This window comes from Oncorhynchus clarkii, chromosome 29 (assembly GCF_045791955.1).
Source record: "Oncorhynchus clarkii lewisi isolate Uvic-CL-2024 chromosome 29, UVic_Ocla_1.0, whole genome shotgun sequence".
Lineage (NCBI taxonomy): Eukaryota > Metazoa > Chordata > Actinopteri > Salmoniformes > Salmonidae > Oncorhynchus > Oncorhynchus clarkii.
Window position 1 is genome coordinate 37292270 of NC_092175.1, and position 15231 is coordinate 37307500.

Here is a 15231-nt window from a genome sequence, read left to right on the forward strand (position 1 = left end):
TGCCAAGCTTGTAGTGTCATACCCAAGAAGACTGTCTGAATACTTATTTACATATCATATTTCATTATTTTTTTGTTTAATACATTTGCTAAAATAAAAACTGTTTTTGTTTTGTCATTATGTAGTATTGTGTGTAGATTGATGAGGAATAAAAACAATTTAATATATTTTAGAATAAAGGCTATAATGTAACAAAATGTGGAAAAAGTGAAGGGGTCTGATTACTTTCCGAATGCACCGTATACCCCTCTGGTGTATTGTCTGCTGCTTTGTCTGTTTCCAGCACGGGTTAATCGGAATTAACAGCTGGCGGTTGCTGCGCATGCGCGGATCCGCCATACAGAGGAAATAGCCGGGGAGTAGGTAGCTGCCTGAGAACGAGAGAGCGAATAGAGCTGGTTTCTCTTCAAACAATTATGACCGTCTTTCCGTTGTCGCTTTCTCTCAGGTATCTGTTTCCCGGTCGCTGAATGGCGCTGGTTACCGTGCAGCGCTCTCCGACCCCCAGCACCAGTTCCAGCCCCTGTGTTTCGGTAAGCCACGGTCGTTTCGACCCCCCAACCATCGAATCTCTCGCTCGAAGCTTTGGGTTGATTTCCGCTGTTTTTGCGGACTGTACATAACTGCCTTTGTACTTCTACGCATGCGTAAAATGTATATTAATTTTGGAATAACAGTAGCAAATGTATTAGTTCAAATTTGATGCAACAGTGATAGATAGCTACAATGCAACACATTTACCAAGCACAGACAATGAAACGTGTGTAAATCGTATCACATCTTAGTATGGTTTCAAGAGGAGAAATATGGGCAACATTTGTCCGGTAGGTTTCGTCAGCTGCTACTGACATCGCGACGTAACTTACACGCCGGTAAGACCAGGCTACTAGACACATCAGCGAGTGACCATAGTCTACTGTAAAATGGCAGGTTCGTTCACTAGAGTAACTGGCCTCCCCAAGTCATCAAAAAACACTTTATCAGACCAGGAACATGATTTGGTCACTTTCTTTGTTTCCTGGAATAAACCGTGACTCGTTTCTCGTTGGAGAAGTAACTAACTAAAGCCACATTTCCTGCTCTTCAGTATGTAATAAAGCCTTGTGGTACTCGTGACGCGTATGCATGCGGGTAATTTACTAGTCTCTAGACTGTTGTGTCGTTGGCATGTAAACTAGTAGTTTATTGCCTTGACCGGTGTAGATGTATTATCTATGTAAAGCAGCTGAACCGGGTTCCGGTATTTACACACCGCCTGTGTGCCCTGTGCCTCATTACAGAAGCCTGTCAGGCAATCAGGAAGCAAGAGTTCATGCTGCACATTGCTAAATAGTGCTCTGGCTTCCTGCATGGTCCAAGGGTCACTTGCATAATAGTGAGTGCTAGTAGTTGTAGGCTGCCTGAAGAACCAGATAAGTATTCGCTCAACATACAATGTGTCTGTCTTGGGTACAGTGTAGTATTTATTATCTGTCAATCTTGCCAGAATATAACGACCCAACTGCTACGCTTGTTTTTACTGAACCGCACTGGGGTCGGAACGCAATCATGTAGACACCTTGGATCCGGCGCGAGATATGGGTCGAACAAACCTCTCAGGTGTGCCATTCCATAATGGCTGCTGTGGCTAATGCTAGCTAGCATGAGGATGACAATTGCAGTTTTCTGGTAAAACCAGCAGCATTTTGACTCCAGTGCAGCTCAGTGTAAACAAGTGTAAAGTAGTATCTTCTAGCAGCTATCAATCACATTTATTTATAAAGCCCTTTTTACATCAGCCGATGTCACAAAATGCAATACAGAAGCCCAGCCTAAAACCCTAAACAGCAAGCAATGTAGATATAGAAGCACGGTATATGCCACTAATCCAACGATCAATCCCTCTCATTCTTTCTCTTCAGCTCTTGAATGCCACAAGTGGAGCAATAGTAGTGGTTCACTTCTCAGGAGTATGTCCCTCATTGGGTGCTCTCCCTTTAGAAAGTACTCTCACTCTACATTTCTCACAATGTAGATAATAAGAAACTGCAGCAACCCTACATAAAAAATATATATATATATATAAACACATCAGCCAATTTTCTGCCTTTTTGCATACACAACAAGTTATGTGGATCTCCCCTACTCTGTGTTTTCATCTAAACCAGAAGTCTGTTGGGCTGTAGTGAAATGCTAGGACTTCATTGCGACGTTATCAGATCACGATATATTGTGAGTAACACCTTGATCTCATGAGGATGCTAGATTAGTCATAACACCAGTCAATGCCACAAACTCACCAGAGTTTGAGTGTTTGTGCTCTGGTGAGTCAGTCAGTGTCAGCCTATCAGGGAAGCAGCTCTGTTTTATGGCGTAACAGTTTAGTTGCAGAAGATGCCTCAAACTAAGGTAAACCACTACCATGGTTGTTGTTGTCAGTCTGTCCTTGAACTGTCTGTTTCGACCAGTTGAGCCTGTTTGGAGTCAACGACGGTACTGATTTTGGAGGTCTGGGGGGACAGAAGGAAATACAACCTGTCATTTGCTTTTAGCTTCCCCAAAACAAGGAGTGTGAACTGAGGTTGTGTTGTTGAGTTATGTTGCAGAACGTTCCTCACCAGCATTGTAATCTTGGACATGACCCTGTCATTGAAGTCTCTCTCTACCTTCCCCCGGCTAAACTGGTTCTGTGAGTGAGGCCAGATGATAGCCTTGCCTTGCTTACGCTCCCCCTTCCCTCCACACAGGACCCCAGAAACAATAGCTGCTACTTTTACAAAAGCTAATGGGAATACAAATAAACGCACATCTATCTATCCTTTGTGTAGACCCAGGGTGAGTAGCTGCTGCATCAGCGAATGGGGATCCTAATGAACAAACCCACAACGCATGCATGCGCTGTGTCCCATGGCTGGGTGGTGATGTGTGAGGTGTCTTGTGAGATGCCCATTGGGTCTTTTCGCTCTCTAGAACCCTTTGGTGAACCTGGCCAGCTCCAATGCAGTGTTGCTATGACAATGAGGGCCAGACACACACTGCTGCTGTAATAATCCATGGCGTCAAGGGACTCCCACACTCAGTAGATCACCCTTCCTTCTCTGCCTGAGTGGTCAAAGTGGAAAACGTTGAATGGCGGTGGGGATTCACCTCAGTTTTTCCCCCTACCGTCCTATCCTGCAGATGCCTCACAACACACTACTTTTTAATTCATTTTTTCATACTTTTAAAACAATCCAAAACATATACAGACACACACATATACACAACATCACACCTGCCCAGACCCACCCGTTCTTACCCCTATCGCCTGCACTACTCTCCGGCCAACATGTCCTCAAATCCCACACTCTTAATATTTACATAATGAAGCATAGGATTTTTCCGTTGTCTTAAAGATGGAGGATATTGATTGACAGTTAAGTATACATTTTTTTTTTTTTAAGATAATTGAGGTGAAGTTTATCATCCAACCCCATCGGGTATCTCACTGCCCCGTCATATGACATGTCTTGAACTACATGCAAACATTTCCATACACCTTGAGGGTTTTGCATATATGTAAATGTCCCGGCTGGAGGAATCTGTGCTTCTCCTCTCCCTTCCTGTCCAGGCAAACACAAAAACATGGCCCCTTCCTGGTATCTGACCAACACACACACTCCATTTTCGGGTGACCACCGTAGTAACCCTGAACCACACTGTCTCGCCGCTCTTCATGAATTTCCATTTTGAGGCTCTGGTCATAATATCTTCGCTCAGCCATATACATTAATGGTTCTCTTTTTTTTTTTTCCTGCATAAATAGAACCATAAAATATATACTAGTGGACTATAATGTGTTATAGCTCTGTTAAGATGGAGATCAGTGTTTTTCCTGAATGCATTTAGCAGAGGTGCATTGCAGCTGATAAGTAATGGCCTCCACTGCAATTTTTTAAAATAAAAAATAAATGTATATATTTTTGGGAAATGATTTAAGATGGTAAAATGTTTTCAGTCTAAACTTAAGCGACTAAAACCAGATAAAGTATATGGAAAGATAATGGAGCTATATAAGATCATCTTTGAGAACTAACAATCACCAAAATAAAAAACTTGACAGTCAGGGAAAATCCAAACATGTTTGTGTGTGAATCTTTTTCTCTCGAACCGCGCCTTATAAACAGACTGAGGTCATTTTCCTGGAGAGGGTGAGCAAATTGAATACAGGCTGAACGGCTCGTCTCTCTGCTCTAATAGGGGTAGTTAAACTGCATAGCCTGTTGCACGCAGTCATTCTCTCTTTGTGTGTGACAGAGAGAGTTGGTCATTCTCTGGTGTGTGTGTGACGGAGAGAACTGGTCATTCTCTGGTGTGTGTGATAGAGAGAGTTGGTCATTCTCTGGTGTGTGTGACAGAGAGAGTTGGTCATTCTCTAGTGTGAGAGGGAGAGAGAGAGAGAGACGGTCATTCTCGTGTGTGTGCCAGGGTTAGATTGGTTACTCTCTAAATGTAATCCGTTATTTACTAGTTATCTTTCCAAAATTGTAATCAGTAAAGTAATTTCTGGATTTCCCAAACTCAAATTAATATTACCAATTCAACAACATACATTGCAGGATAAATCAATGTTAGATACATAGTTACTGGGTGTTGCATTTGACTTGATGGGTTGGATATCTAGTCTTCTAAACCCATTGCTTTCTCCTACAGATAAAGCCCAATCAAATTATTATCTCCACATTAAAAACCAAAGTATTTTTCATTAAATACCCCCTTGCCCTTTATTTTCAAGCCTTGGAAATATAGATTAGCCAAATTATTTTACCTGAGCATAATCTAAAAACGAAAGAGTTATTAGCCCACTCAATTGTTGGGATACATTTTTTAAAAATTTTAAATACTGTAGAACTATTTGGTGAAATGTGCATTGTGGCTGCATGAACGGGCAAGTGAATTTTGTTTTTCCTGAAGAGAGGTCGGGGTGGCCCCCCAGATAGCATAAGACGTGTTCATAAGCTATGGCCAAATATTTAGAATGGCAGGAAATGAGCTTTAACAGTAGACTTTGGGCATGAAAAACGTCCCATCTCCTATTCCTTCCTCAATTTTCAAACAGAAATGGGGTATGCCTTTGGTGGTTCATCAACGTGTTATTCTAGTCATGCGCGCCATGACCGACGTACAGAAGCTAGTGTGTTAGCTAAGCTAGCCACTTGTAGCTAGCCAGTAACTTCTCCAGTATGTGTTGACGTCATTTCACAGGATTTTGGGGGAGGGAGGGTTCTACTAAGCTATATGGGATTGTTTTGAGAGGTTCATACAAATGAAAGTTTTGCTATTTGATGAAACTAAAAATATATAAAATAATTGGATTTTAAACATTTTATTTAGCTGTACTGCTATTAGCCCATAAAAACGCATTGAATAACAGATTCACTACATGGAACAACTGATAGACACCCCCAAAAAATCAAAAGGAAGTTTTTTCCGATGTGTCTGTCAAATATCCTGAAATATAAGAAAGATCAGGAAACATTAGTAATTTTTAAAAAAATGAACCCTGTATTTTTGTCATTAAAAGGTTTCCATATAATTCCATACATTTTTTTTTTGACTGGTACCAGGGTGCTTTCAGACAAGTCTTGTGAGGCCTGTGGGTGTCCTAGAGAAAACAACTGACATATTTGTGTTCCTGAGAATCTCACCTTTACACAGATTAGTGTGTAGCCCAAACTATTCACCCCCTAAAGAAAGAAGTTGGCAGATCGGCTGTTCCGACTTCAGACTAGTCCCAAGACGGCGAACACCATCGTGAGAGTCTAATTTTTCCATACAGGGTTCCTAATAGTTTGTCTACCGAACCGTTCAAACAGTACAGAATACTAATTTTCGGGATGTCTCATGGTCTGACAACCACCGCTCTGTCACCTTTCACCGCAATGCAGTGGATTGAGATGCATCAAATGCAAAAACAAACCCCAGATACATCTAGCTTAAACTGACAGATTTTTATGGGAATTTAAAAAAATACGTCTGATTTAGATTTCTGTTGGGGCATGGACATCGACTCTAGGGGTTTAACTTTTTAAAGTGAGATTTTCACTGGACTGTTCCATTAAAACTGCAACATTTTCTCTCCGCCTCATGGCAAAATGTGTAGAGTAGCAGGAAATTAGCACTTATCCTTCCACTTATACTGTGGTTTCAAAATCCTAATCAAAATCCCCCAGAAAATGGGCATGATAAGTCAAGTCAAACTGTAGAATTGCAGGAAATGCATTTTTAAATGTAAAATAAAAATTTAGGGGGAGGACCCCACTGGACCCTGTAAAAGTTCCCATAAAAACATCTAATTGATGGGATACACAATCTACTCTGTGTCAGGGGAGAATCTCCAGGTGGTATCTGATTTTAAGTACCTTGGCATCATACTTGATTCCAACCTTTCTTTTAAAAAGCATGTGGAAAAAGGTAATTCAAATTTTTTATTTATTTATTTAACCTTTATTTAACCAGGCAAGTCAGTTAAGAACAAATTCTTATTTTCAATGACGGCCTAGGAACAGTGGGTTAACTGCCTGTTCGGGGGCAGAACGACAGATTTGAAGCTTGTCAGCTCGGGGGTTTTGAACTCGCAACCTTCCGGTTACTAGTCCAACGCTCTAACCACTAGGCCACCCTGCCTATAACCAAATTCAACCTAGCTAATTTCCGATTTATACGAAATTGTTTGACTACAGAGGTAGCAAAACTGTACTTAAAATCTATGATACTCCCCCACTTAACATACTGCTTGACTAGTTGGGCCCAAGGTTGCTGTACAACATTAAAACCCATTCAGTCTGTCTACAAACAGGCTCTCAAAGTACTTGATAGGAAGCCCAATAGCCATCATCACTGTTACATCCTCAGAAAGCATGAGCTCCTGAGCTGTGAAAATCTTGTGCAATACACCGTCTTGTATTCAAGATCCTAAATGGCCTGGCTCCCCCTCCACTCAGTATTTCTGTTAAACAGAAAACCCAAACATATGGCAGCAGATCCACAAGGTCTGCCATGAGAGGTGACTAGGAAAAGCACCTTTAGTAAATCCGTTTTCTCTGTGAGAGCTTCCCATGTCTGGAATACACTGCCATCAGACACACATAACTGCACCACATATCACACTTTCACAAAATGCTTGAAGACATGGCTAAAGGCCAATCAGATTTGTGAACATGGTCCCTAGCTGTGTGTTGCCGCTTTCCATGTTATCTGTTGTCTGTAGCTTGTGAGGTGTGGAAACACTTTGTTGCTCTTATGAATTTTGTCTTGCTGCTTTTTGTTCTATGTTGCTATGTCTGTATGCTACGTCTTGCTTGTCCTATGTTGCTCTGTCTGTATGCTATGTCTTGCTTGTCCTATGTTGCTATTGTCTATATTGTAGTTGTTTTTAATAACCTGCCCAGGGGCTGCAGTTGAAAATTAGCCAGCTGGCTAAAACCAGCACTTTTACTGAAACGTGGATTAATGTGCACTGTCCCTGTAAAAATAAACTTAAACTTAAACATTCCTTGCCAAATGATGACAGTTTTATCACAAATTCTAAATGGACTGGTTGATTGAAATAGGAAAATGTGTTCCGAAAACGAGCTGCAGTTTTGGAATAATTGCGTCTTGTCTATTTTCCACTTTAGGAACTGCTAGAGCCATTCAGAATTGTTTAGCCGAGGCTATAACCCCCCCCCCCCCCCCCCCCCCCCCCCTTTAACATAGACAGGTTCCACACTGAAAATATGCAAAAACATTTAATTTTGATAAAGGCCGGGCGTATTGTCAACAGAATCTTTTAAGCATATGCCCACAACTGCAGACCATGTGTATCCATGCCAGCCTAGGACCTTCACATCTGGCACTTAACCTGCAGGATTGTCTGAGACCAGGCACCCAGACAGCTAATGTAACTGTGGGTTTGCACAACCAAAGATTTCTGTACAAACTGTCCGAATCCGTCTCAGAGAAGCTCATCTGAATGCTCGTCGTCCTCACCAGGGTCTTGACCTGACTGCAGTTCGGCCTCGTAACCAACTTCAGTATGTAAGTGCTTACCTTCGATGGCCACTGACACGCTGGAGAAGAGTGTTCTTCAAGGATTAATCTGGGTTTCAACTGTTCCGGGCAGATGGCAGACAGTGTGTATGGTGTCCTGTGGTCGAGCAGTTTCTTGATGTCAGCGTTGTGAACAGAGTGCCCCATGGTGGCGGTGGGGTTATGGTATGGGCATGCATAAGCTACGGACAACAAACATAATTGCATTTTATTGATGGCAATTTGAATGCACAGAGACACTGTGACGAGATCCTAAGGCCCATTGTCGTGCCATTCATCTGCTGCCATCACCTCATGTTTCAGCATAATGTACAGCCCCATCGCGCAAGGATCTGTGCACAATTCCTGGATGCTGAAAATGTCCCAGTTCTTCCATGGCCTGCATATTCACCAGACATGTCCCCGTTGAGCATGTTTGGGATGCTCTGGATCGAAGTGTACAACGTTCCTGTTTCTGCCAATATCCAGCAACTTCGCACAGCAATTGAAGAGTGGGACAACATTCCAGAGGCCACAACCACAGCATAAGGTGCACCTTTGTAATGTTCATGCTGTTTGATCATCATCTTCATATGCCACACCTGGATTACCTTGGAAAATGAGAAATTCTCACTAACAGCCATGTAAACACGTTTGTGCCCAAAAAAATGGAGAAACCAAATGGAAAAATACAAGTTAAATGGGTTTCCATCGCATTTTCAACTCTACTGATGGTTTTGTCACATACTGTTGCGTTATGAAGCAAATGTGCCCACTCTGGTCTAGGCTGGTGTGCTCAACAGGTCGCATTTACAGTGCGGGTACGGCTACCTACAATGAGATTATGGATAAGAGCCATTTTTATTTGTCAAATGGCAGCCACATCGATTATCATGTCACCAGAATACAACCCTCAATATTTATTGGAAAGGAGCATCAAGCTCATCACATGCACTTTCATCACCCTGTTCAGTTCATCGTTTATTTCATTTGTAGTTTAATAAACTGCATGCTTTCCTGAGTTGTAGTGGGAGGACCACACAACATATCGCGTGAGTCCAAGTTTACTTCGAAATGATGAATATTATATCAATATTTGTGCATGAAGGCGTTTCCACAGCAATTTCTCACATAATTAATTGTATCGACAAAAATAAATCCCTCGATGTCAAATAAATTGTCTGTTAGCATTTATAAAATTGTACTGGCATATTGTCTTTCCATCAGCCTGTCATGGTGTTTTTCACACATCAGATAATTCATCCACATGAAATGGTTGGATGGAACTCTGGTTATTGAATCAGAAAGGTGTCAGAAAAATGGTGCAAAATGTTCTTTCTCAATTGAACTTTGACCCTAGAAATAATCATGTAGTTCTTCAAAAGTATCTGTAAATCTGATTACAATATTTAAACACGTTTTTAAAATCAGTTAAATGGGATCCGTTGGTCAGTCTCTGGACTAGCTGACCACACGGATGTTGTGTTAACCATCTGTGTGTTTCTCCCCTCAGGAGTCTGGCAGTGGGGAGGATGACCGGCGCTCTCAGCCTAGGAGGTAAGACAGACGCACACACCCCCTGACATCATCACTCTTGTTTGTGACACTACAAATGTCACTCTGTGCCGTTGTGACATCAGAGAGAGACCATGTGCAATTGTGAGAAATCTGAGAAATGTGACAGTAAGCAGGTTTCCATTGACCCAGGTTTATTCGACAAAAGCAATGTTGCAAATAAAAATCATTGAGACGTGTAATGGAATCGGAATATATATAGGATACGTTTTCTAAAGATCGACAATATTTTTATCCGTTTGACGGGTGGATTTTTCTTCGGTCTAACTTTTATTGTGGCAAATTTATTTAATTTCACTTTTTATTTAACCAGGTAGGCAAGTTGAGAACAAGTTCTCATTTACAATTGCGACCTGGCCAAGATAAAGTAAAGCAGTTTGACACATACAACAACACAGAGTTACACATGGAGTAAACAAACATACAGTCAATAATACAGTAGAAAAATAAGTCTATATACAATGTGAGCAAATGAGGTAAGATAAGGGAGGTAAAGGCAAAAAAAGGCCATGGTGGTGAAATAAATACAATATAGCAAGTAAAACACTGGAATGGTAAATTTGCAGTGGAAGAATGTGCAAAGTAGAGAGAGAAATAATGGGGTGCAAAGGAGCAAAATAAATACAGTAGGGGTAGTTGTTCGGGCTAAATTATAGATGGGCTATGTACAGGTGCAGTAATCTGTGAGCTGCTCTGACAGCTGGTGCTTAAAGCTAGTGAGGGAGATAAGTGTTTCCAGTTTCAGAGATTTTTGTAGTTCATTCCAGTCATTGGCAGCAGAGAACTGGAAGCAGAGGCGGCCAAAGGAAGAATTGGTTTTGGGGGGACCAGAGATATACCTGCTGGAGCGCGTGCTACAGGTGGGTGCTGCTATGGTGACCAGCGAGCTGAGATAAGGGGGACTTTACCTAGCAGGGTCTTGTAGATGACCTGGAGCCAGTGGGTTTGGCGACGATTATGAAGCGAGGGGCAGCCAACGAGAGCGTACAGGTCGCAGTGGTGGGTAGGATATGGGGCTTTGGTGACACAACGTATGGTACTGTGATAGACTGCATCCAATTTATCAAGTAGGGTATTGGACAGTTTGGTCAGTTTCATGAGGGTATGTTTGGCAGCATGAGTGAAGGACGCTTTGTTGCGAAATAGGAAGCCAATTCTAGATTTAACTTTGGATTGGAGATGTTTGATGTGAGTCTGGAAGGAGAGTTTACAGTCTAACCAGACACCTAGGTATTTGTAGTTGTCCACATATTCTAAGTCAGAACAGTCCAGAGTAGTGATGCTGGACGGGCGGGTAGGTGCAGGCAGCGATCGGTTGAAGAGCATGCATTTAGTTTTACTTGTGTTTAAGAGCAGTTGGAGGCCACGGTATGGCATTGAAGCTCATCTGGAGGGTTGTTAACAGTGTCCAAAGAAGGTCCAGAAGTATACAGAATGATATCGTCAGTGTAGAGGTGGATCAGAGACTCACCAGCAGCAAGAGTGACATCATTGATATATACAGAGAAGAGTCGGCCCAAGAATTGAACCCTGTGGCACCCCCATAGAGACTGCCAGAGGCCCGGACAACAGGCCCTCCGATTTGACACACTGAACTCTATCAGAGAAGTAGTTGGTGAACCAGGCGAGGCAATCATTTGAGAAACCAAGGCTATCGCGTCTGCCGATGAGGATGTGGTGATTGACAGAGTCGAAAGCCTTTTCCAGGTCAATGAATACGGCTGCACATTATTGTTTCTTATCGATGGCGGTTAAGATATCGTTTAAGACCTGCACCCATGACCAGCTCTGAAACCAGATTGCATAGCGGAGAAGGTGCGGTGGGATTCGAAATGGTCGGTAATCTGTTTGTTGACTTCGAAGACCTTAGAAAAGCAGGGTAGGATAGATATAGGTCTGTAGCAGTTTGGGTCAAAAGTGTCCTCCCCCTTTGAAGAGGTGGATGACCGCAGCTGCTTTCCAATCTTTGGGAATCTCAGACGACACGAAAGAGAGGTTGAACAGGCTAGTAATAGGGGTTGCAACAATTTCGGCAGATAATTTTAGAAAGAAAGGATCCAGATTGTCTAGCCCGGCTGATTTGTAGGGGTCCAGATTTTGCAGCTCTTTCAGAACATCAGTCAACTGGATTTGGGAGAAGAGGAAATGGGGAAGGCTTGGGCGAGTTGCTGTGGGGGGTGCAGTGCTGTTAACCGGGGTAGGGGTAGCCAGGTGGAAAGCATGGCCAGCCGTAGAAAAATGAAATTGAAATTCTCAATTATAGTGGATTTATTGGTGGTGACAAGAGTTGCCTATCCTCAGTGCAGTGGGCAGCTGGGAGATGTTCTTATTCTCCATGGACTTTACAGTGTCCCAGAACTTTTTTGAGTTTGTGTTGCAGGAAGCAAATTTCTGCTTGAAAAAGCTAGCCTTGGCTTTTCTAACTGCCTGTGTATATTGGTTTCTAGCTTCCCTGAAAAGTTACATATCACGGGGGCTGTTCGATGCTAATGCAGAACCCCATAGGATGTTTTTGTGTTGGTTAAGGGCAGTCAGGTCTGGAGAGAACCAAGGGCTATATCTGTTCCTGGTTCTAAATTTCCACATTTCTTCATCAAATGGCGATGGAAACTATGTTTTTTTTTGAATAAATTATGATTGACAAATAATTTTGAAGGTACATGATGTCACTGCATAACTATAAAGTTCACTCCACAATAGATACCGCATTTAAAACAACTGGGACCTCGGAAAAATAGGTCAAATCATGACATCAGTGATCCTCAGGTCAGAAAGTCAGAGTTCTAGAAAGAGGCCAGAGTTTTCGAGTCGGATGGCTGTACAAATCTCAACAACAAAAAAAATCCAGTTGGAGCTTGTTCCCCCCCCCAGAGTTCCCAGAGTTCCCAGTTTTGAATGCACTGAAGTCTGCTATTTCGGAGTTCCGAGCTTCCAGTGGTTTTGAATGCGGCATAATTGTAAATGCCTAGGTCTTGCGAAATATATATATTTTCTTTTCAACTATAAGCATTTTTCTTTGCAGGACAAGTGTTGTCCTGACTTTCAAGAATGCCTGAATTACTTTGCCTTGCTTTTCTGGTTGGCTGGCAAGTTTCACCTTGCAATTATTTCAGATCTACAGGAGTGCAAGTCTCACCATGGCACGGACCCTGGGCGATACGCTGGCACATGAGGATTATTAGAATATGGCAAATATTAGTCAATTATTACATTCTATCCATGCTGGCTTTCGCGCACTACCTGAGACATGAAACAGATAGGTGGGAGGGAAATGTATTAATGCCCAATTTGCCTAAAGGGGTAATGAAAACACTTCAACATTTTTATTCAACACTAGGTTTTCGCGCAAACTTATTTTTTAGGTGTGTCATTATGTCCAGCTGTTTTCATCGACACAAGATGGTTCAATGGAAACGCACCCTAGCAGGCAATTGTCACATGTATTTTCTATGCAAACTTTCTAAATCGAGAAATCACTGGACAAGTTAATGGAAACTGCTGGTGACCTCAAGCAGCACCTGTGTGATTGTGACATCATAAAGAACTCCTCTGTTATTGACTCTATAAAGAACTCCTGTGCTATTGTAACACCACAATGCGATTCTCCCTTTGTTGCTTAGACCAGTGAGTGTCTGAGCTGTGGAGTCGTTGTAGATCAGGTTTGTCATGTCTCTGTCCACAACAGACTCCAGCTGAACAGCTCTCACGGTAACATTGCCTTCTGCTCGTGTGTTCGTCTGTGTGTTTACTAAACAAAGTCTGTACTCGGGCTTCATCTCTTCCCAATGCTTTATTTGTCCCATTTTTGTCAGAAAGGCTCAGTCAATGTTGGCACTGCAGTTCTCTGACTGTCAACTAGAGAGCAGTGTAGCTTGTCAGAGCCTGTCAGGATGTGGGCCAAAATAATTAGAACAGAACATGGATCACAGGCCAGTTTGGTGTTTCTGTTATCGCATTGAGAGAGCTGTCAGTGTTTGTGCAGCTGGGAGTGAAATCAATATTCACAAGGAGCAGCAACGTGTGTGTGTGTGTGTGTGTGTGCCTTCTCATTAAAAGAGGATACAAATCACTTTTGAAAAATATATTTTTATGTGATCTATTCAACAAATACACATGGAAGCAGCTCACACAACACGCTGGTGAAGGCTGTAAAGCCGAAACGTCTGTGTACAGATGCAGTGGAAATAATTAAAAACATTGAGTAATGAAGTAAGCATTATGCAACATCCTTTTTGAGTGTGGACCCATCACATTCCCCTTTTGTTTGAGCAGCTCACACTATGGAAAGTATTTTGTCAACACACACACACACGCACTGCTGTTTTCAGCTGCTCCAGATTTAACCTTTTCAGGCGAACTCTTCGAGTGGATACTATTTCCAGATGCTGCCTGCCTGGGGTTGTTTGTGCGTCTTGGTGAGCTGCTAAGTGCAAATGGTGTAGCGTTTTTAAGGGGATGAACAGGGGTCGTCCTAATACCCTTTAAACTGTCAGATGGACCTGTGTGTGTCAATATACTGTACCTGGATTAGATAGGCCTAGGTGTGTGTGTTTCTGAGGGTAATCTACTACACTGTGAGAAACGCATCCTTTGGGGTCATGATCAGGAGTGTGTGCGTGCATGAATACCCCCCCCCACCCCCTCCCCTGCATGCATCAGATTGATGTCTTGTGTCTCTCGACCTCCTTGACCACCAGCAGTACAGTAGTTGCACTACTGTTCCAAACCATACTGCCGAGGGTCAACGGGTGTTTTCTCTCCATTGTTCTATGGAAGGAGCACAGAAGTCCCCAAAACAACATCCAAGGTCTTTTTAAAACCAAATTGAAGCCAAGTTGTTTTAGTTTGGGGAAGTCAGCAACAGAGGTAAACGGTTGTCCCGCCCCAACATCTATAATGGAAAGAGATACACTGCTCTGTGTATTGACTGAGTCAGTAGTATTTGGACATTGTCAACAGGGGGACGTCACTTTTATATCGTTCACTGTGAAAGTCCCCTGGCACAAGTACAGATTTAACGGCTGGCTGGTTGTGTCTGTCTTTGCAGAGTCATAAATGACCGATTTATCAAGTCTAATGACACAGCGGTCAGGTGATTGGCCGCCTCAGGCTTCCACAGGTTGTGATTGGCTATGTCAGGGCGAGGTGTGACTTTTCATCAGATACCTTTTTATTGTTCTCGATGGATTACGTGCATCCTGCATGCATGAATACAGCAGACGTTGTATTGAACCCAGGTTGCCAATGTGACTTGGACTGTACTAGCCCTCTGAGCTAAAGCCTAGGTGACCCACGCCGCCACCTCTACACATTTACATACGTTTATTTGCTCAGATAAAATGACATAAACCTCTGCTCTGTATGCAAGGCCCTACAACAGAAATGGGTTACTGAACAAATTAATCAAACCCTGGTATGAGCTGGTTCCAGAGAGGAAAGCGACCAGGAACGGCTTTCACAGTTTTACTGCACCCTCTTGCGTCAGACTTTGGGTTAGTGGACTTCCCTGTTTATCTGACCACAGTGATAGCGTCAGATACCCATTTGTACCCCACAGCCTTCCATCAATCAGGCTTTGGATAACCACTGTTTACTGTTTATCTGGTCACAATGTTAGTTAGTCAGTGT

General features: G+C 42.6%; 1 protein-coding gene across 1 annotated transcript in view; it reads left to right on the plus strand.

Moving 5' to 3' along the window:
* Positions 1-298: 298 nt before the first annotated feature.
* LOC139388310 (slingshot protein phosphatase 2b) overlaps positions 299-15231 on the plus strand; it is a 44310-nt gene continuing 29377 nt past the window's right edge. The window contains exons 1-2 of the mRNA XM_071134911.1: positions 299-533; positions 9542-9585. Coding sequence (XP_070991012.1) covers positions 471-533; positions 9542-9585 — 107 coding nt within the window. The 5' untranslated portion in view covers positions 299-470. The remainder of the gene's footprint in view (positions 534-9541; positions 9586-15231) is intronic.